The following is a 20,250-nucleotide window of genomic DNA, read 5'->3' as shown; positions in this document are numbered from 1 at the left end:
ATATTATGGTTAAATGATAACAATGATTAATAATTGATATTGGTTAAAAGATTATGTTAAGTCATCAACGCTTTGTTTTGTCAACACACACACACACACACACACACACACACACACCCACCAACAATTAAGGCGTAGAAGCACAGATCAAAGTCTCCATCATAAATATGTACAGTTACAAGCATTGCACAGGATCTTTTCGTGGGATTCAGGGACTGGACTTCGCTTACTTTACACTGCACAGCAAAAACACAAACCAACAGTTCCTAGACCTAAAAGGAGAGACATAATCTTGTGGCAGTGAACACAGACAAGAAGATAAGAATGAATTTCTGGAGGAAAATGAAGAGGTCAGACTGGGTCTTCCACACTGCTTTACTCTCTCTTTATGGTTTCTTTGCCAACTGCAGACCGGCAGAGCCTTTCCTTACACCTTACTTAGTGGGACCCAAAAACATCTCAGAGGAAGTGGTGAGGATTGATTTGTTTACATTTTTATATTGGCTAAGAGAGTGTTTAAGGGCTCAGACATATAGCAACAATAGACTGTAAAGTAGGGGCCAATGTTGTGTTAATATGAAGGAATTTTCCGCATTGATTTATCACAGTCGTTTCACTCACATTTGAAATTACACATTGCATTGTGCTATAGGGTTGAGGGACAGTAAACTTAACGGAAAAGGTACTGGTCGTTTTATGCCAGGACATTCTAATGGATTTTTTAAAGTGAACAGTGAGAAACAAACACACAGCACAATTTCCAATTTTCTGAGGATTTAGTATTGCAAACACTCCTAGTACAATAGAAATGATATAGGATGACTGTATTTACTGGATTTTGTAAGGTTGATGTATAGGAGCTCTTAAAAACAGATTTCCTTTCCTTGCATGCCCAAACCATTTTCAGTTAACATATGGTGTAATAATCACAATAATCATCTATTTAAAATATCAGCCACTCAAAATTAAGCTAAAACAGTTTATAATATGATTAACTGCTTTAACATTCTCCATTTATGACCATGCCTCACTCATGCACGTGCATATCTAATTAGTTCTATCTTAATAATGTCTGTTACGCAATTTACTCAAATGACCAAAAAATACTATCTTCTTTCCTCTCATCTAGGTAACAAACTACCTGTTTCCTATCTGGACGTACTCATATCTGGCAGTGCTCTGCCCAGTCTTCCTACTGACAGATTTGCTGAGATACAAACCTTTAATTGTAGCTCAAGGGCTTTTTCTTGTCATCAATTATATACTTCTGTGTTTCGCTAACAGCTTGACCGCTCTGACCTACCTACAGTTCAACTTTGCAATGGTCACCTCCACCGAAGTGGCTTATTTTTCATATATCTACAGCGTGATACCTCCTGAACGCTACCAGCGAGCCACGGGGTACGTTCGCAGCGCCATGTTGACTGGCTATACCTTTGGAGCCACATTAGGCCAGCTGTTAATATCATTAGCTGGCACAAGCTACTTCCATATAAACACTATTACCCTGGGTCTAATGGCAGTGGCTTTCTGTGTTTCTTTGGTCCTGCCAATGCCTCAAAATGGAATGTTTTTTAAGAAGAAGGTGGATGTGTCTTCAGAGACACTGAACGAGGTTGGAGGAACGGATATAGCGAAGGAGGCTACAGGAAGATGCTGTGCTTGGGGAAACATTATTAAAACTTCCGGAAAACAAATGTGGGAGAGTCTCAAAGAAACGTACTCCTCCAGAAGTCTGGTGCAGTGGTCCCTCTGGTGGGCTCTGGCCACAGCTGGATATGGACAGGTCTTCAACTACGTCCAGCTGATGTGGGACCACATTGAGCCCTCCAGCACTGCCTCTGTGTATAATGGGGGAGTGGAGGCCGTCTGCACACTTGTAGGTGAGGCATTTTGTGGAATACTTTAGTGAGTGTATCTGATTAGACTCTGAACTCAAAGATAGAGCCATTATATTTAATACATGATTTTGAATAATGTCAGAATATGCCTAGCCCAGAGGTTCCCAAACTTTTAGATCTCCCTGAGATTTTAAGTTAATATTTCAATAATGTATTGACACATTTGCATGGTCATGGTTCTCTGATGTTGATCAATTATCAAATAAGATATCTTACCACTTTTGTACGTATTTTTATATAGGGCTGCACACATTAATATTATTATATTGTTTTGACTCTAATTTCAAAATTATGTTATAAATGCAGTTGTAATCAAAATTATTCAACACCCATTGCAAATCAGGTTTATTGTCAAAATGTACAGACTTTTAGCCGTTTGCAATGAACAAATCAAACAAAAGTAATTGAAATAGCTCAACACAACAAGTGTTTCAGGTGGTTTCCAAAGATTCAACTGAAAATGCAACTTTTAGTGACTCAGTCTCAAAATTATTCATATAAACATTTGTTGTGTTGAGCTATTTCAATTACTTTTGTTTGATTTGTTCATTGCAAACGGCTAAAAGTCTGTATATTTAGCCATTAAACCAAGCGTGGCATGCCAGACCCACATCAAGATGTTAGTATAAAGTTTTTAAATAAATTTTGCTGCCGCTAGGGTGCGTCTAGATTTCTAGGCTCTACAATAAACCTGATTTGCAATAGGGGAATAATAATTTCGATTACGACTGTATATTACAGTGCTCCTGAATATTTGATAATTATCGACCTAATAATTATTTTACTTTACACTGCAAATTACAATACTAATATTTATGTAGACTATTAAAATATCTGCTTTCAAACATTCAAATCTTCACATTTTTATTTTGGCAGAATACTGGTGAAGTGCTGTAAACTTCTATCCACAAAAAAATGGAAACTATGCAAATGTGTAAATAAAGTGAACCCAGTTCACAATTCTAGAAACACTGTAAAGTGCACAAATGTAACATATTGCTGCTCTTCACCTCCTGCAGCTCCCTCATGTGTGAACCCCTATTGGCAAACCATGCGGGCAAACCAAACCAATCCTGCTTTATCCGCAAACCATACATTGAATCATCATATGCGTTGAGCAGAAGCCTTCCAACGCTTAATTGTTATGCAGATTGCCAAGGAATTCAGCAGCCCAGTTTGTGTGGGGAAGATAATTTAAGCAATTACAACAGTAGCGGTTTAGTCACTTTAATTGCAGCAGAAAAGAATGTCTCCCAGTTTTGATGTCTTGACAAGAGCGTTCAAACAAAGGCAACAGAGATTAGTACTGAGTACCATGCAGAATAAAAATGAGTCTAAATGCATTTCTCCGATTTAATTGTTGTCTTCCGTTGTGCCTCTTCTTTGTTCTCAGATTTGGCATTATTGTGAGTGATGTTGTGACTGTTGCTTTCAGGTGCAGCCGCAGCGTTCTCCGTGGGTTATATCAGAGTCCAGTGGGGTGTGTGGGGCGAGCTCTCTCTGGGGGGTTTCTCTGCCGTCGGTGCAGGGTGTGTCTTTCTCATGGGCTTCACTGACAATATCTGGCTGTGTTACGCAGGCTACGCTGTCTTCAAAGCGTCATACATGTTCCTCATCACAATCACAATGTAAGTTAGTCATTACACAATAAGTGTATATATATATATACATAAATTATGTATGTCTTAATTATCAGAGGTGTCAAAAGTATTCACATTCATTACTCCGGTAGAAGTATAGATACTAGGGTTTAAAAAGACTTCTGTAGAAGTTAAAGTATCAACTCAAGCTTTTTACTCAAGTAAAAGTGTAAAAGTACTGGTTTCAAAACTACTTAAAGTATAAAAGTAGAAGTAATGTAAGGAAAAAAATGCCATTAAGGACAAAAGCTAAGGCTGTCCTTGCTGGAGTGTGACATGATTTGTGTCATGTACAGTGCAATGGATCACGTACAAACCAATAGGGTGTCGGAATGTTATATTTTTATTCTTCTCATCCAACCACAATCAAATTCACTCTATCCGGATTTTTTTTTTTTTTTTTAATGATGACAAACCAGACTGAAAACAAGCCGAAATGAAATAGGAGTAACGAGGCTATTTCTAAAATGCAAGGAGTAGAAAGTGCAGATAATTGTGTGAAAATGTAAGGAGTAGAAGTAAAAAGTCGGCTGAAAAATAATGACTCCATTAAAGTATAGATACCCAAAATTTCTACTTAAGTAAGGTATTTGTACTATTGAAGTATTTGTACTTCGTTACTTGACACCTCTGTTAATTATATTATATATTTTAATTAGTTTAATATATATATATATATATATATATATATATATATATATATATATATTTATTTATTTATTTAAAAATAATATTTAATTAAAACACACACACACATATACTGTAATATAGATGGCAATAAGATTCCACCATTTTGAATATTTTACTTTTTTGAGGGTGTTTTTGTTATTCTCATTACTGTAATACCTTTGGTGTTTTTTTTAGATTCAGCCACATAAATCAGGCCAATGTTGTCAAGCAAGTCCATATAAATCAGTAAAAAAAATTATATGATCAATATGTCTTGACAACGTGTTTTTACATTATACTTTAACTCATCAAAATAAATTAAGCCAGTTACTATACTATAAGTCAGTTTAATATAAATTGTTATTTTGAAATTGCTTATGCAGCCAAGTTGATTGTACTTTAAAAAATAAAAATATAAGGCAGCAACTGAACTAAAGTTGGTTTGTTTTCTCCTTGACTAACTTGTACGTCCTTCTTTTCCCCCTTCTTGCTGAAGGTTTCAGATCGCACTTAACCTCTCTATGGAATGTTATGCGTTAACTTTTGGCATTAACACTTTTGTTGCTCTTACACTTCAAACTATACTTACTGCGGTTGTGGTGGACAATTCAGCCCTGGGACTGGACATTACAACACAGGTAAGCTCTCACTACATGGAACTTATATTGAAATTCAACCCATGTAAAGCCTAACATAAGAAATAATAGTCAGATTTGTTTCCCCTTGAAAACAGTTTATTGAACCTGTAGACATAATATAAAAAAATAAAAGCCTGATGTTTCATATTTGATACTCACATTTTAACATTGTTTTTCAAAAAAAAAAAAAAAAAAACATACAAATAAATAAATAACATAAAAAATGCTGTATGCCTGATCAGGTATACCTACGTTTCTTCAGTCCAGTAATCAGCTTGAAATATTACTAATAATATACAAGTTATTCTTACATTTACTTTATAAAAATCAGTGGACCTATAAATTTCACAGCAAAAAGATACGTGAACCACGACCTTTTACTTGCTAGAAAAGTATATCAATAAGACGACAGAAGGCATAGATTGTGTGCAACAGGTTTTTCAGGAAAGCTGATCATTCAGAGGCCTTAGAAATTAATGTATAAAATATGAAAACAGTAGGATTTATAGGGGTTAAAAGATTTTCATGAGAGTAAAAGAATAACCATGCATGGTTTGAATGTTTGTATAAACCTTCATTTTGGCCCTTCTTTTACAGTTTCTTGTATATGGAGGTTACTACAGCACCATCTCTGTGCTCTTCCTCATGCAAGGCTTGTACACAGTTTGTAAGCATTACTGTAAATCTGCAGCAGAAATAAACACAAGCCGACCGCCTTCTGCCATTCTGGAGGAGAAATATAAGGAGCTTGATCCACAGACAACACAAAATAAGAATGAACATTCAACACTATAACTTCACACAAAATGAAAGCTAATAAATAAATAAATCACAAGCCCACTGCTTTTTTGCCTTTCTTTTAATGTTATTATTATCCTGGGGAGGATATTGTGTATTGTATATGTATAATTATTTATTCAACCAGTATGTTTGTACAGACTGTTCTGTCATTTCCTGTTTATAATTTAATAATAAGTGATTACAGTTTGCGCTCAGCAAATATTGGCCAAACTCTAAAACTAAAATGAAATAAGCTTGTTTAGACGACTTTCATGCTAAAAAAAAACATGCGTTTCAAACATGGTAACGCTTTAGAAAACAAAAGTTGATATCATATTATAAACAGAATCAAATAGTTAAACCAGTAAACAACCGGAGATCAGCGCTTAGTACAGTAACATGGAACGTCATTTCTGTAATATAACACCGGAAGTTTTTGAAACACGTCATTGGGAATAGCGGACGTGACGTTAACCATTTGTAAACTGGGAATTGCAGTCGAATAACCTTTTTGCAAGAACATATTGCAATTATTCACATTTATCCATTTTCCTTGAGTGGTTAAGTTTTATTTGACTAAGCAATGCTCATTACAATTATGTTTTCATAACCCCCCAAAAAACGAACTATACAATATGTCATTATAGTTCGAGATAAATCTAATAAAATAAATTATATAAAATATATTCTAAACAAATAAAAAACCCGAGAAAATAATTATACAATAAGTACAAACACATTATTTTCCGCAATAAATATAATTAAATACATTATTTTACATATAAAGTGAGCCTTGCAATAAAAAAAATGATGTGATGACTGATGCCTCTCTTCCATAAATATCTGGGGGCTTTATTTAAAAAAAATAAAGGGGTTCCTTCAGGGAAAAGCACTACGAGTGAAGCGCGCGTTCAGCTGTACAAAACTACACTTCCCAGAATTCAACGGCTCAGAGTTGCGTAACTTTCGGAACGTCTTCCAGGAGAAACTCTGCGGCCCAGGCGACTTGGCAGAAACATCAAACACCTCGATTCTGAATGACACAAAATCCGACGCAGTTGTATATAGTCGTCCGTAACGAGGAAACCGTCGACCGCAGACGCTCGGAGGCTGACTGTGAAAGAGATTCAGGGTGGATTTGAGAACGCAAGATCGCGAGGGCCTATCAAATATGTCCTCTTCCTCGCAGGCATCTTCCAGGCGGCAATGGTGCTATCTTTGCGACCTGCCAAAGATGCCCTGGGCCATGATTTGGGACTTCAGCGAGGCCGTGTGCAGAGGCTGTGTGAACTACGAGGGCGCGGACAGAATCGAGTTGCTCATCGACACGGCGCGGCAGCTCAAGCGAACACACGTGATGCAGGACGGCAGATCTCCGGGTCCGCAGCCCGCCGGTAAACACGGTCCCGCTGGTAAGGAGGGTCCTATGGAGGCCGGTAGACCTCCCTCCGAGCGATATGAGCGGGGAAGGGGAGAGTATGGGTCCGGCAGGCTGCCCAACGGGCTGCCTAGAATGGAGGATGGTGGTCCGCCTGAGGTTAGTAGGCAGAGTCCTACTGCCAGGAGGACTTTGGTGGGGGCTGTGCCACCCAGTTTAATGGCGCAGGGGCTTGTCGGAGCCCCTCATGGTCTGCTGACCGCCATGCCTGGTCTGAATGCCCGAGCCGGTGGCGCCCCCTTGACCATTCCTGCTCCCATGTTGAACGAGATCAGTAAAAGACAGGCTCTGGGCATGGGGATGAATGTGGGTGTGGCGTCATTCATGAGCCCTGAGTTTGAAAGGGAGCTCAAGGAGAAGCAGAGGAACGTTGAAGCCCTCACCGAACTCTCCGAAAGCGTGAGGAACCGTACGGACGAATGGCCGGGACGCCCCAAACACATGCGCGACGCCCTGCACACCCTTTCTAGCTGTACCCCGTTCAATGTCCGCTTTAAGAAGGAACATGGCCTGGTGGGGAGGGTGTTCGCATTCGACGCCAAGCTGATGGTTGAGTTTGAGCTGAAGGTTTTCGTCGAGTACCCGTGCGGATCTGGTAACGTGTTCTCCAGCGTGTTAGCGCTAGTCAAGCAGATGTTCCACGACTCTCAGAAAGACACTGGCAAGGTCATTAGCTCAGGCTACAAGTACGTGGAGTATGAGAAAAGGCATGGCACCGGCGACTGGCGTCTCCTGTCAGAGCTTCTCAGCGACGCGGTGCGAGCGTTCAAAGACGCGCCAGCCCCGGACTCCCTCCCGCAGTCGTACCTGGACGCCAGCTGCTCCATGTTGCCCACCGCGCTCTGCCACATCGGCCGTCCCACGCAGCCGAGAGTACGCCGACGCAAAGCCTCGCCCGAGTCGGAAGCCACCGAGAGGATGCCCTCAGAGGAGATCCGCCAGCACTGGTCCCTCGTGTACCCTGGCATTGCCGGCCACATGCCCGCTACATCGCTAGCCAGCGCCGGACTGCCTCCAGAGACCCACAGTAGCGACCCTTCGCCCATCACTGCTCTCATGAGTGTGGCTGACAACGTTGGCACTGCCATCCCGAAAGACGCTCCGGGCAGCAGCGGAAGCCACTCTGCGAACGCAGTCCGGCAGAACAGCACCAGTCCCTCACCCGCTGGCGGTCAGCGGCGGCTAGCGTCACGCAACGGGGAACCGTCGGCTGGCAGTAGCTCAGGTGGGCCGACCACGACCGTCACCGTCCCCCTCGCGGACCAGAGCGCTGTTATGGGAGCTGAAGGCTCAGGAGGAGCCGGTGGAGGAGGAGCCCCTCTCTGCTGTACCATCTGCCACGAGCGCCTGGAGGACACGCACTTCGTCCAGTGTCCATCGGTGGCCGGGCACAAGTTCTGCTTCCCTTGCACCCGAGACTTCATCCGCAGACAGGGCTCAGGGAGCGAGGTGTACTGCCCCAGCGGGGAGAAGTGCCCCCTCGTGGGCTCCAACGTGCCCTGGGCCTTCATGCAAGGCGAGATCTCCACCATCCTGGCAGGTGATGTGAAGGTGAAGAAGGAAAGAGACCCATAATGGCCAGCAGCAGGTTAGATAACGTGCATAATAATGCTTTTATTCCGATAAGACACATTCAATTGATCAAAAGTGACAGTTAAAACATTTATCATGTTGCAAAAGATTTCTATTTCAATGTAAAAGTAAACTTTCCCCTCATCAAAGAATCCTGAATAAAAGGTTTCCACAAAAATATTATGCTGTTTTCAGCATTGATAATAATAATAATACATGTTTCTTGAGCAGCAAATCAGCATATTAGAATGATTTCTGAAGGATCATGTGACAGACACTGATGCTGAAAATCCAATAAATTACATTTTACATTATATTTAACAATAGAAAACAGAACTAAAATGTCATGATATTAGTGTTTTTCCTGTATTTTTGATTAGAAAAACATTGCGTTTCACCACCCCCAAACTTTTGTGTATATTATCTTTAATATAAATAATGTGAAATGTATATGTTAACATGTATATGAATGCCTCCCCGACAGAAGTAAAGCTCACTCTGAGGGAGCTGCGATCCTGAGCCCTAAAGATGGCGGCTGTGATCGAGTGGCCCACGGCTCTGGAGACACGACTGCCGGTGGGCAGATCCTCTTCCTCCATCTACCCTCGCCCTCCTCCGTTTCCTCCCCTTCACCGTCTCTTTCGGCCAAGACCAAGGAGAATACAGCCATTTTTCTCTTTAGAGATGCCCATGTATTAAACCCTCCAGCACTTATTTCAGACTCTTAGATTTGTCGGCCCCCGTCAATTCAAGAACTTCCGGTCCTGCAAAGCGAAACCAGGTTCACGTACCATGTGGTATTTTACTACGAGAAGAAACACATTTCACAGATCCAGTGGGGTGAACGGTGATCTCCCAGAATGTGCTACAAACCACCTGACAGATGCAGATTGTACAGCATGTTTGCAAAGGTGACTTCCTTCACAATCACAGAACTGCACCGACTTCAGGCCCACTCTTGTGTTTGCTGTTGTATATGCTGCATAAAATAGTCCAGGAATATAACTAAGTGCTAAAAGCCCTTCCTTCAAAATCGCTTCTTGATACGGCATGTATAATAGATATCTTTATGTTTTTTACTCCGTGTAGATTGTTACCAGAACTATCCCTTTCAATGTTATAGATGTGCAATCTCTAGATTTGATACTATGTTGCTTTATGTACCACTAAGTCTTTGAATGAATAGAAAACCAAAGATAGACACGCTGAATATTGTCGTATCATATGATTCTATAACATATTTTTGTGGCTTTCGTCAGATTACACGGACAGATATGAGGAATGTTTTACATTGGGAACTTCTATTGAACCCTTTATGGGTAGACACACGATAGATTTTTATTACGAGTAAGCAGATCGCTATATTTTCTATTGTAACCCATTGGCTTTTAAACCCCTGGAGGCGATGACTAGTTTAATATTACGACAACAGAGCCACTCTGTTTTTTTATAAGTACGTGTTTTTTTTCTTTTCGTTTTTACATGTAAAAGGCATACTTTATGACATTTGTTTTAATGTAAGTGATGAAAGATTTGGAAGAGACGGCGTATATTAGACGGGTAGTCCAATAAACGGTGATCCCAAACATATTTTGGACTCTTCCAGATCTTTTTGGGCCCATGTAGGTTCGGTTCTTCATATTGTTTTGACGAATCTTCAGTCTTGTTTTATGACATCTGAAAAATATATGACTAAATATATAAATGCACAAAGTACTGTTCTGTAAGACCTCTGTTTAATCGGCTTTTATGTTACAGCTTAAATTGTATTTAAATTAAAAGATTGACTTTTCACAAACTCTCAGAGACTGTTTTTTTTTTTTTTAAAGTGATGCAGGTTTTGGCAGAAGTCTGCAGATAATGTTAAGCGCTGACCCTGAAATCTGGTTGGGAGATTACAGTGTTTATTACCTAATATTTGAAATAGCTGGAATACAGCACTTCAATAGTTCATAGTTGTTTTTAAACATCTGAATATGTCTTGCAGTGGGATTATAGCTAAATGATTTTTGTCATGAACATTGGTCAGCTTGAGTTTCTTTATTCTAGACTAAAACCGCCTTAAAAGTGAGAACGTTTGCTGAAGGAGCGGATTTAACCCTTCAAATGACTTCCAATGATGTAATGATGTTTTTCTGTAATAAATGATTTCCTTTTTTGACTTGAATTACAGTTTTATAACTGGCAAATAATTTTTACAGCATAGTAAACTTGGGGAACTACACAGTGCGGTGTGGAAACAGTGTGACCCAATAAAAGGTGGACTTTGAATCGATCATTATGAAAGTGTGATTGTGTGGGTTGTTTTTATACCTACTGGAGATTCAGAAAGTGTTCAAGGTTGGAACATGTGTGCTTTCATTACAGTCTGCTTATCTGCTGTGTTTGTGTGGGGAAAGGACATGATTTCAAACGTCACAGATCTATTTACAGCATTTTTGGACATACATGATGTTTTAGTTGGCTGTTATACCAGGTCACTTTGAATGTTGTCAAACCTCTGACCCACTGCAATATACAGGTATTGTCAGTTTAATCTGCATGATGGCAGGGTTAGCTAAAGTGTGACCAACGTTTTTCTTACTTGAAATAAATGCTTATATTTGACATTATTGAATATAAAAAAAAGAACTTGCCTAGGAAAAATCTCATTTTCATTTAGTTTATTTTGATGTACTTAACTAGCCTAACTGAAATAAAACTGAGTATAAACTATTCCGTATAGACATGTTAAAAAAAAGTAATGACTTTTTTTTTTTTTAGATAATTCAAATAAAGTGTTAAATGATAGCTAATTAAAACGTAAAATATAAAAATGAAACTAATAGGATCTCAATTATTCTAAATGAACACTGAAAGTCTCAAGGTTTTGTCATGGTCCCTCTTTGCTGTAATGTTTAACTTTGTCCAGCAGATGGAAATATTCTCCCAACACACTGCAACAGAACGAGAAGTGTGTCGGGTTGTTTAGTAAACACTTGATTCAGTTGATAAGCGGTGGAATTAAATATGCCTATTTAGTGTTCAGTAAGTGACATTACACCTCATGGGACTGGACACTATTTATAAAGTCTGTATAAACTATAGGATCTATATTAAAAAAACACAATAGGGACATTGGTTTAAGTTTTAAAACAATAACATTTCTAAATTTTTCATGCATTTTGCAACGTGTAAAACCTAAAAAGAACGTTCTGTGTAATTCTAAAGATATACCTTTCTATAGAACAGAATTGAATAGAATATGCAGGCTCAGCAAAATGATCGGCAAGCATTGTCCTTATAAAAAAAAATAAGAATACTATAGGATAATTTTATTATAGAACGCATAGGTAGGCCTATGTATAATGATGGTTTACTAGTCAACTATTTACTAGTCAACTATTAGTTTACTTATAGTTGTGGCACAATTTTTAGTTTATGAAAGTACACTTTGAAGTATACTCTCAGTAGTATATGTATACTTGTAGGTTTTATTTAATTGAACTTAACATCATTATAGCTTACTAAACACACACACACACATATACTTTAAGTACTTTGTTCATAGGGCCTATTAATTTTTACACTTTAAATATACCTTTAACTGTAGCCTACTTTAAGTAGATTTAAAGTAAATCCCTATGTACACTACATTCACATAAAATTCAAACTAATTTGGAATATATCTGTTTTCTTTAAAGACAGTATGTAAATCAAAAGAGTAAACAACTACACACCTAACTACTTAAAATAATTACGTTTAAGTACATCACGATCAAAAGAATGTGTACTAGGCCAAATATACTTAGACGTTCCAGTCAGTAAAAGTCAAGTATACTGTATTTTTAAGGCTATATTTCAGAGTAGTATAGACTAAATAAAAAGTAGACTGAACATATAGGCCTACTTATTTTTAGTTTAAAATAAGTAATAGCACACTTGAATAAACTTTTTTTAAGGGTGGTCAGTGGGTTCTTTGATTTCAGAAAAAAACGAATGTTCAGTCTTATGTACATTAATCAAATTAATCACAAACTTCAGTGAAAATTAACAAGTTAAATCACTTCGCTACTAAAAGGTTGAGTAATATCAATTTATTTAAAATCGCGTTTGCAACTGGCTACATTTCACTTAGGTAGTATAACATTGGATTAATCTACACTTTTAAAACGAATGATTATCTTAAATCATCTTCTGTATTATGTAATACATATAATACTCTTTAATTGGAATAGAGCAGTGACGTGTAGACTTCTTAACTGTTGTGAATGCAGAGACTTCAATACTTGGTAGACAATACACAATGACGGTAACATTTGATGGATCGGTTTTGTGTTTGAATGTGTCATTTTGAGTAGAAAATGAACTCCAAATGTCACAAAATGGCAGTTACTAATCCTAGCTACAAAAGCAATAATAAAACAGTGTAAATACAGCTGGGAAACAGTGAAAAATCAACCTCATTAATTATTTAAGGCCCAGTGCATGATGGGAACACCAGTGTCAGAAAAGTGGAGCAATTTTACTTAATTTGACAACGTCGATGTTAACGCTTTCATTTCTACACGCTACAATTGAGTAATAGAAATTACTTAGTTTCTTTAATTCTTGCCTGAACTAACTTGTTCGTAAATTTCACTGTTTTTTCTGTAGTATGCCTATTTACCTGACCACAAAATCATTTTTTTTTATCAGTGTACACATACATTACACATGCCTAACTACAGTAATTTACGACAAATACATATTCTTCTTGAAGTACTTTTTTGTATATTTTCTAATAATTTCTTCCTGTCTGAAGTCTGCTTGTCATCTGAAGGCTTCCTTGTGAGTTTCTTCGTATTTTCAACCAGTTAGGCTTCATTAATGACTCACTGCTGTTTGGCTCCTCAAAAGCCTTAAGACGCGTTTCTAATATTCTGCTTCCTCCATTAGCGTCACCCATTAAGACTATTGTTATCCAATTATAGAGGTGTTAATGAACGATGCGCCGCTGCATTGCATGAGAAGCGCAGAGACAGCAGGAGGATGTTCAGATGTGTGTTCGCCAATACACCATCTCAAGCGTGCCAAACACTGGATAGACCAGCCATTTCTTTATTATTAATCTTGATCGTGTGTACCCACTAAACATTTGCTGAAATGTAGGCCTATCTTGTCGAAAGTCCAATCTGATTTGATACAAGCGATCATGAAATTAAGAGCAACTGGCCAATCAAGAAAGAAATGCCATGATTAATTCTAGTTAGGCTATAGCTAATAACTCTTTTAGATTGACTTAGACAACTGTTGTGGGAACATCTCATAAATTGCATTTTGGGGGTCAGGTCTCTCCTAATCCTGTCGACCCCCTGCCAATTGATCAATTACATCTCCATTCATTAGCCATTAGGAAATGCATTGACATTGTGATGTTCTTGTCTGCGCCTAACAACAGATGTGTATTCACATATACAGTCGCATCTTCACGGGTCATTTCAAGCCAGGAAAAGTTCACAGATGTTCACATTGAAAATTTATGGACGACTTCAAAACTCCAATCTGCTTTTGTCCAGGAAAATGAAGGCTAAACTCGCAAACAAAAGCGATTTTGCTTGAAATAAAATAATTAGCATATGCTAAAATAGAGGCTCTTTAAAAATAATAGGCTTTAATCCCAGCTAGAAATGTTTTGTTCTAAAAAAATTCTGAGAATGTTCTAATAATGTTTTCAGCGGGTAGTTTCATTTTTGTTCCCAGAATGTTCTCCTAAAAGGACAGGATAACATTCTCTAAAAAAACATCCTCAAAATGTTACATTTATTTTTTTTTTTGTTTCGTTAACACGTCACATTACAAGAACGTTTTATAAAATGCATTCCGTCATCTCAGGCCTCAATGATATCCTCAAATATGAAATACCATATGAATACAATGAAATACCAATTTGCGAACGTTGATTTGATAATGTTCCTCCTTTGTTATTATGGAACATTGTGCCAATGTTTTATTGAGAACGTTGTATAATCTGTTATCTCAACAACATTACAAAAACATCCTCAAAATGTTACAGTTAAAACGTTAGATCTTGGTTAACATTTAACCTTATAGGAACATTATTTGAAATGAGAAAACATCCTTAAAATATGCTTTGCACATTACATTCAGATGTTTTCTTTAAAACATTAATCAAACTTGTAGGGAATGTTAGCCAAAGTTCTGAGAACGTTGCTATTGGGATAGCCAATAAGATCAAATGAGCAAAGATACATTTGTTGGCTAATTAAAATAATAATTAAAAATATTCAAAAAATGCAGTTTTTTACGGATTATGCTAATACTGCATTTTCGGAATATTCTCGTTTTAGTTACAAATCTATATTTCTTCATTTGATGTTCACTTTGTTTAATAAATTCGCAAAAAAATTAAAGTTTCTTTATTGTCATTGGTGGTTCCATAAAGAACCTTCAACATGCTGGAATCTTGTATCGAGGTTCTTTATAGTGTAAAAGAGTTCTGTAGATTGCTAAAACGTCCTTCCTTCACACTATTAAGACGGTTGTTTTAAGAACTGTTTACTGAAAAGGTCGTTGGGGAACCAAACATGCATTTCTGTTTTTAAGAGTGTATTTTCGAATTTCATTCTGTAGCGCCTTTACGATCAAATCAGTGTAGGCTATTTTGAATCTCTATATTTTGCTTTTTAGTTCTACACTAAACGAACGTGCATGTCCTCGGGTTTGAGAAAAGACGGCATGACGTCATCTTTTTAAATCTGGAGAATTAATCATCGTCCTTCGCTTATACTGTGACCGACGTGAAAGTGATAGCCGAGGGGATTTAACAACTTTTAAAAATTGGCACCTCAGATTACTGACGTGGAACCCCGCCGTGATGAGTTTAAACCCTGATGAGCTTAAACCACCCTGAACACATCACTGATGACGGAATCAAATGAGCGACGGATCAAAAACAAGACTATACGCATGTCATCGGTCATGAGCAAAAAATATCTATCTAGGCTATATCTATCTATCTATTAAAAATTCTATATTAAGCTCATCCTTCTTTAAGTTACAGCAGATGACCGACATCTTCTACATGTCTTTCTAGGCCTGAAGTTGTCTGGGATGACAATTGAGATGGATGTGTCGGCTGGCCAATATACAGAACAGCAGGGGGCAAGAGAGACCTTTAGGGAGTCTTCCTGAGTCCCGGGGCCCGTGGCGCGGCCCCTCCCTCACCTGCGCGTGTTTAAAGCCTGAGGTGAGGCTTTTCTACGGGACTCACCACAGAGGTCTGACACAGACTCCACGACAGCTTCTCGTTTGGACTTCTCAGGATTACTTGAAAATGTTTACGGGTCCTGCCAAACAAAAAAACGGAGTGAACTAAGTTACCCAATCATGAGAAACCATCTGATTGATCCACGGGACTGAAGACAACAGACGAGCATAACTTTATTCAACTTTTTATTACAGTCCATGCAGTAATATTACGTGGAATTACAAAGTGTGTCGTCTTGTGGGAGGTTTTTCTTATTCTTTTCTTTCCTTTTTTTTAACAAAACCGCTGAGATAAACAAAACTGAAGGACAATTTAATAAACGGTTAGTGTCCGATCACTTTCTTACGAGTTACAACTTTATTTGGGGATGTTGAGCTCCGTGAAGATGGAATCACATGAAATTCCGGAATGGAATGCTTTCTACAGCGAGGCAAGCGAAGTAAGTTCTGGAAAGTCGTCAATTTTCTTTTATTTAGTTAATAAAATATATATTTGTTCATACAAGAATTAGATAGATAGATAGATAGATAGATAGATAGATAGATAGATAGATAGATAGATAGATAGATAGATAGATAGATAGATAGAATTCGAAATAACATGTTACATGTAAATAGGACAATAAAATGATATATGACGATGTAATGTTCGCATGTTAAGCCTACTATTATTTTATTGATTAATAAATTAGGCTATATTAGGCTATTTTTAAGAGTCGTCATTCAGCTTTCGATTATATTTCGTTTTACATGCCAGTGGAACCAATATATCCTAGAAAGTAAAATAGATAATTGTTTATTCATAAAGCAGCATTAATTTAAAATGTTGCTCTCCATTCTCCATTTGCGAATTTACATTCAAACGTGTGTTATTGCTGACCAAAACTATTTTGTGACCACGAATCCTGCGCCACAAATGTAATTATAATAGTTTTTTTTATTTAGGATTTCTTTGTATTTGATTCTATTTTGTAGATTCGTTCTAAGACTGCTGAAAAGTTTTAAATACACCAACGGTTAAAATCGCACATTAGTTTTATATTGTAAAGCGAAATAAAAATAAATTAAATATTAATTTTAAAAGACTTAAATTTCACTACGCTTAAATCTATACAAATTATTTTGTTATAACAGAAACTTAACGAATACAACAATTTTAGGCTATATTGTAGTTTGGCAATAACTTTATATAATATAAAAGCCTTAGGTGAAACACTGTTTTATTCTAATTGTGTGTGTGTGTGTGTGTGTGTGTGTGTGTGTGTGTGTGTGTGTGTGTGTGTGTGTGTGTGTGTGTGTGTGTGTGTGTTTATAAAGTGTTAGATTTTGTTTTATAGTTACTGTATTGTTGATTTGCGAATTGAAGGTGAAACATTAATGTCATGTGTTATTTTCTTTTAGATGTATTCCTCTCCGAGCGCCATGAACTCAGTGAGCAGCTTGAACAGCTACATAAATCTGAACTCGGCCTGTTCCGCATCCAGCATGAATATGGGCTATCCCAGCTCAGGCCTCAACAGCAGCCCATTGGCCAGCATGGGTGGAGGCCCCAACCACATGAGCCTGTCCCCTGTAGGCTCCTCTCTGAACCCCAGTTCTCTGACCCAGCTGGGCTCTTCTGCCTCCTCGCTGGGTCCCCTCTCGCATTATCAAAGCATGGGCCAGCCTATGTCCCAGATCAGCTACCCCTCTCCTACCTCTCTTAACCGGACTAAGGAGATGCCAAAGCCCTACCGTCGCTCTCTAACCCACGCCAAGCCACCGTACTCCTACATATCCCTCATCACGATGGCGATCCAGCAGTCCAACAGCAAGATGCTAACCCTCAACGAAATCTACCAGTGGATCATGGATCTGTTCCCGTATTACCGTGAGAACCAGCAGCGCTGGCAGAACTCCATCCGCCACTCTCTCTCCTTCAACGACTGCTTCGTCAAAGTGGCGCGTTCGCCCGACAAGCCCGGCAAGGGCTCCTACTGGGCGCTGCACCCCAATTCCGGGAACATGTTCGAGAACGGCTGCTACCTGCGTCGGCAGAAGCGCTTCAAGATCGAGGAAAAGTCTGGGAAGAAGAGCTCTACGAAATCCCAAGAGGGTGGTGGCAAGGGCGGGCACAGCGGTGAGGGCATGCAGGAGGAGCACAGTCCCGCCACCGGCTCCGAAGGTGCCGACTCTGCCCACTCCGACAGCTCCCATGCCGGATCAGCCTCGGATGAGCAGCAGAGGAGCCTGGTGCAGATGGACTGCCCATCTCAAGCACCCAGCCTTTCACACACCTCGCCAGTGCCAATCTCGTCTTCGGTGTCCTCCTCAATGCCCCCGTCCGGCTCACACCTGCACTCTCAGGGCATGGGCGGCAGCCCTCACCTGTTGGCCAGCCCAATGCAACACCTGGACCTGCAGAACGACCCCCTGAAGTCCATGGACCCACACTACAATTTCAACCATCCGTTCTCCATCACCAATCTCATGTCCAACGAGCAGAAGATGGACCTCAAGTCGTACCAGGACCAGGTGATGGCTTACAACAGCTACACCACATCTTCACCCATGGCCGCCAAACAGATCTATGACAGCGCTGGTCCGTCCGCCATTGACTCTGGTGCGTATTACCAGACCCTCTACAGCAGGTCTGTCCTCAACGCATCCTAATGTGCTGAACTCCACAGACTCTTAATGGCAGGACATCTTCAACTTCAAGAGCTTGCTTTGCCATCAATAACTACGTTTCCTGCACTCTTAAAAATAAAGGTTTCATAAGGGGTTTTTTGCAGTGATTCAATATAAGAAACATTTTCGGCTCCCCTAAGAACCTTTCAGTGAACATTTCTTAAAGAGTACAATTTTTTTTCTTAGTGTGAAGAAAGAACCTTTTGTGCAATGAAAGGGTTCCGTGGATGTTGAAGGTTCTTAATGGAACCATAGATGCCAATAAAGAACCTTTATTTTTAAGAGTGAAATGCTTTCACCAGAACCAAGGGACGAGTTCAACGCTATTTTACAGAAACTAATTTAACTAACATATATTCAGGAACTAAACATTTTGCTTTCTGATGTAATACAGAAGATGTATAAAAATGATGCCATGTGTATATACTGTTTTTGGGGAAGCAGGAGTCAGGCATTTATTTATGAAGGGAAGAATTTAATATATCTTGTATGATTTGTGTTGTGAAGTTACGTAAACAATGTGACAATAAGAGGACGTGAGCATGATTGCGGAAGCGTTTGAGTTCAGGTTACTGCTGTGAGCAGGTGTTACTGTGTTACAGGGAAACTCTCCTGTTTTGTGTTACAGCATAACGCATGTTCATTTGAAGCGCACTACACAGTGCACATGTAAGGAGAGAGTGTATCGTTATGCTTGTCCCAAAGAGAAGCTGAAGAATTACTTTTTTTTACTCTTGGCCATGAAGTCATTTTGTATATTCTGAAGAATTTTGTGTGAAGTAGGCTATATATATATATATATATATAAAGAGATAAAAGTTTGACAAAGATGGATTAAACTGTGGTAAATCCAGCTATTTGTTTTCCAGACTTCCCTTTTTTAGAAATACTGGCAATGACGTTCATGAAAAAGATGTCAAAGACCTTTCACTGTTATTCCAGTGTGCCACATGTTCTGCTCAGCTTCGGCTCTTACTCAGATCAGGAGACAATGCACTAAGGGCCATTTCCATACAATACTTTGCACTAGTGACTTCTCTGTTCTTCACTGTTGGGGAGGGGTGGGACTGTTTTGTTACGAAAATGCTTTGTAACTACCTTTTTATCAGCGAATTATACAGACCCTAGTGAAATTGCCATGGTGTATTTTTGTAAGATTTCGTCATTAAAAAATCTCGTTCAGATTTGAAAGCAGTTTTAATAATAAAAACATTGTCTCAAGCCATCATATCATAAACAATATTCTTGCAAGTCTTTTTGAATTTTGTAAGAAAGCAGGTCAGAATTGATGTTCTTGTACTGTTTAGTTTTATTTAAACCCAGCTTTTTGGCCGTTGAGCCTAAAGGATAAGTGTCTTAATATATATATATATATATATATATATATATATATATATATATATATATATATATATATATATATATAACTTTATTTGGTTGATTGTTTCATGGTATGTTCTTAATGTTTGTTATGTTCTCTACTTATTAAAAACAAACTTCTCACATATGCTTTGGCGTTATTTTAAATATACATATTCCTAAAATATAAATGTGACACTATTGAAAATGTTTTGATATTTATTAAAGTAAAATGTAAAAAATATTATGCATCGATGAATCTAAATTGCCCTAGAGAACAGCTTGTACACTGACACTTTTGGACAGAGCCGTTTTATACGTTTTTTGTCATTTTT

General features: G+C 38.5%; 3 protein-coding genes across 3 annotated transcripts; all 3 read left to right on the top strand.

The window, feature by feature from the left end:
* Positions 1-324: 324 nt before the first annotated feature.
* slc19a3b (solute carrier family 19 member 3b) lies at positions 325-5,643 on the top strand. Its single transcript, XM_077248513.1, has 5 exons — positions 325-471; positions 1,130-1,883; positions 3,337-3,529; positions 4,707-4,848; positions 5,446-5,643. The coding sequence occupies exons 1-5, from the start codon at positions 325-327 to the stop codon at positions 5,641-5,643; spliced, it is 1,434 nt and encodes a 477-aa protein (XP_077104628.1).
* Positions 5,644-6,568: 925 nt separating this feature from the next.
* On the top strand, positions 6,569-10,436 carry irf2bp1 (interferon regulatory factor 2 binding protein 1). Its single transcript, XM_077248490.1, has 2 exons — positions 6,569-8,654; positions 9,123-10,436. Exon 1 carries the CDS (start codon positions 6,800-6,802, stop codon positions 8,639-8,641), a length of 1,842 nt encoding a protein of 613 aa, XP_077104605.1. The 5' UTR covers positions 6,569-6,799; the 3' UTR covers positions 8,642-8,654; positions 9,123-10,436.
* Positions 10,437-15,883: 5,447 nt separating this feature from the next.
* Positions 15,884-19,793, top strand: foxa3 (forkhead box A3). The gene is made up of 2 exons (XM_077248489.1): positions 15,884-16,326; positions 17,288-19,793. The coding sequence occupies exons 1-2, from the start codon at positions 16,255-16,257 to the stop codon at positions 18,536-18,538; spliced, it is 1,323 nt and encodes a 440-aa protein (XP_077104604.1). The 5' UTR covers positions 15,884-16,254; the 3' UTR covers positions 18,539-19,793.
* Positions 19,794-20,250: the final 457 nt, after the last annotated feature.

Source organism: Siphateles boraxobius, unplaced genomic scaffold (assembly GCF_051911475.1).
Source record: "Siphateles boraxobius isolate OS27281-9 unplaced genomic scaffold, OSU_SipBor_1 30, whole genome shotgun sequence".
In the NCBI taxonomy this organism is placed as follows: Eukaryota; Metazoa; Chordata; class Actinopteri; order Cypriniformes; family Leuciscidae; genus Siphateles; species Siphateles boraxobius.
The sequence above is the reverse complement of the archived record's forward strand: the minus strand, read 5'-3'. Positions and strand labels throughout refer to the sequence as shown.

What these genes read in the sequence shown, in the direction of transcription:
- slc19a3b (XM_077248513.1), top strand. Translation starts at nt 325, where the DNA reads ATGAATTTCTGGAGGAAAATGAAGAGGTCAGACTGGGTCTTCCACACT. An exon ending in AAAACATCTCAGAGGAAGTG is followed by an intron (nt 472 to 1,129) that starts GTGAGGATTGAT and finishes CCTCTCATCTAG; the next exon opens with GTAACAAACTACCTGTTTCC. An exon ending in TTCCTCATCACAATCACAAT is followed by an intron (nt 3,530 to 4,706) that starts GTAAGTTAGTCA and finishes TTCTTGCTGAAG; the next exon opens with GTTTCAGATCGCACTTAACC.
- irf2bp1 (XM_077248490.1), top strand. Translation starts at nt 6,800, where the DNA reads ATGTCCTCTTCCTCGCAGGCATCTTCCAGGCGGCAATGGTGCTATCTT.
- foxa3 (XM_077248489.1), top strand. Translation starts at nt 16,255, where the DNA reads ATGTTGAGCTCCGTGAAGATGGAATCACATGAAATTCCGGAATGGAAT. An exon ending in TCTACAGCGAGGCAAGCGAA is followed by an intron (nt 16,327 to 17,287) that starts GTAAGTTCTGGA and finishes ATTTTCTTTTAG; the next exon opens with ATGTATTCCTCTCCGAGCGC.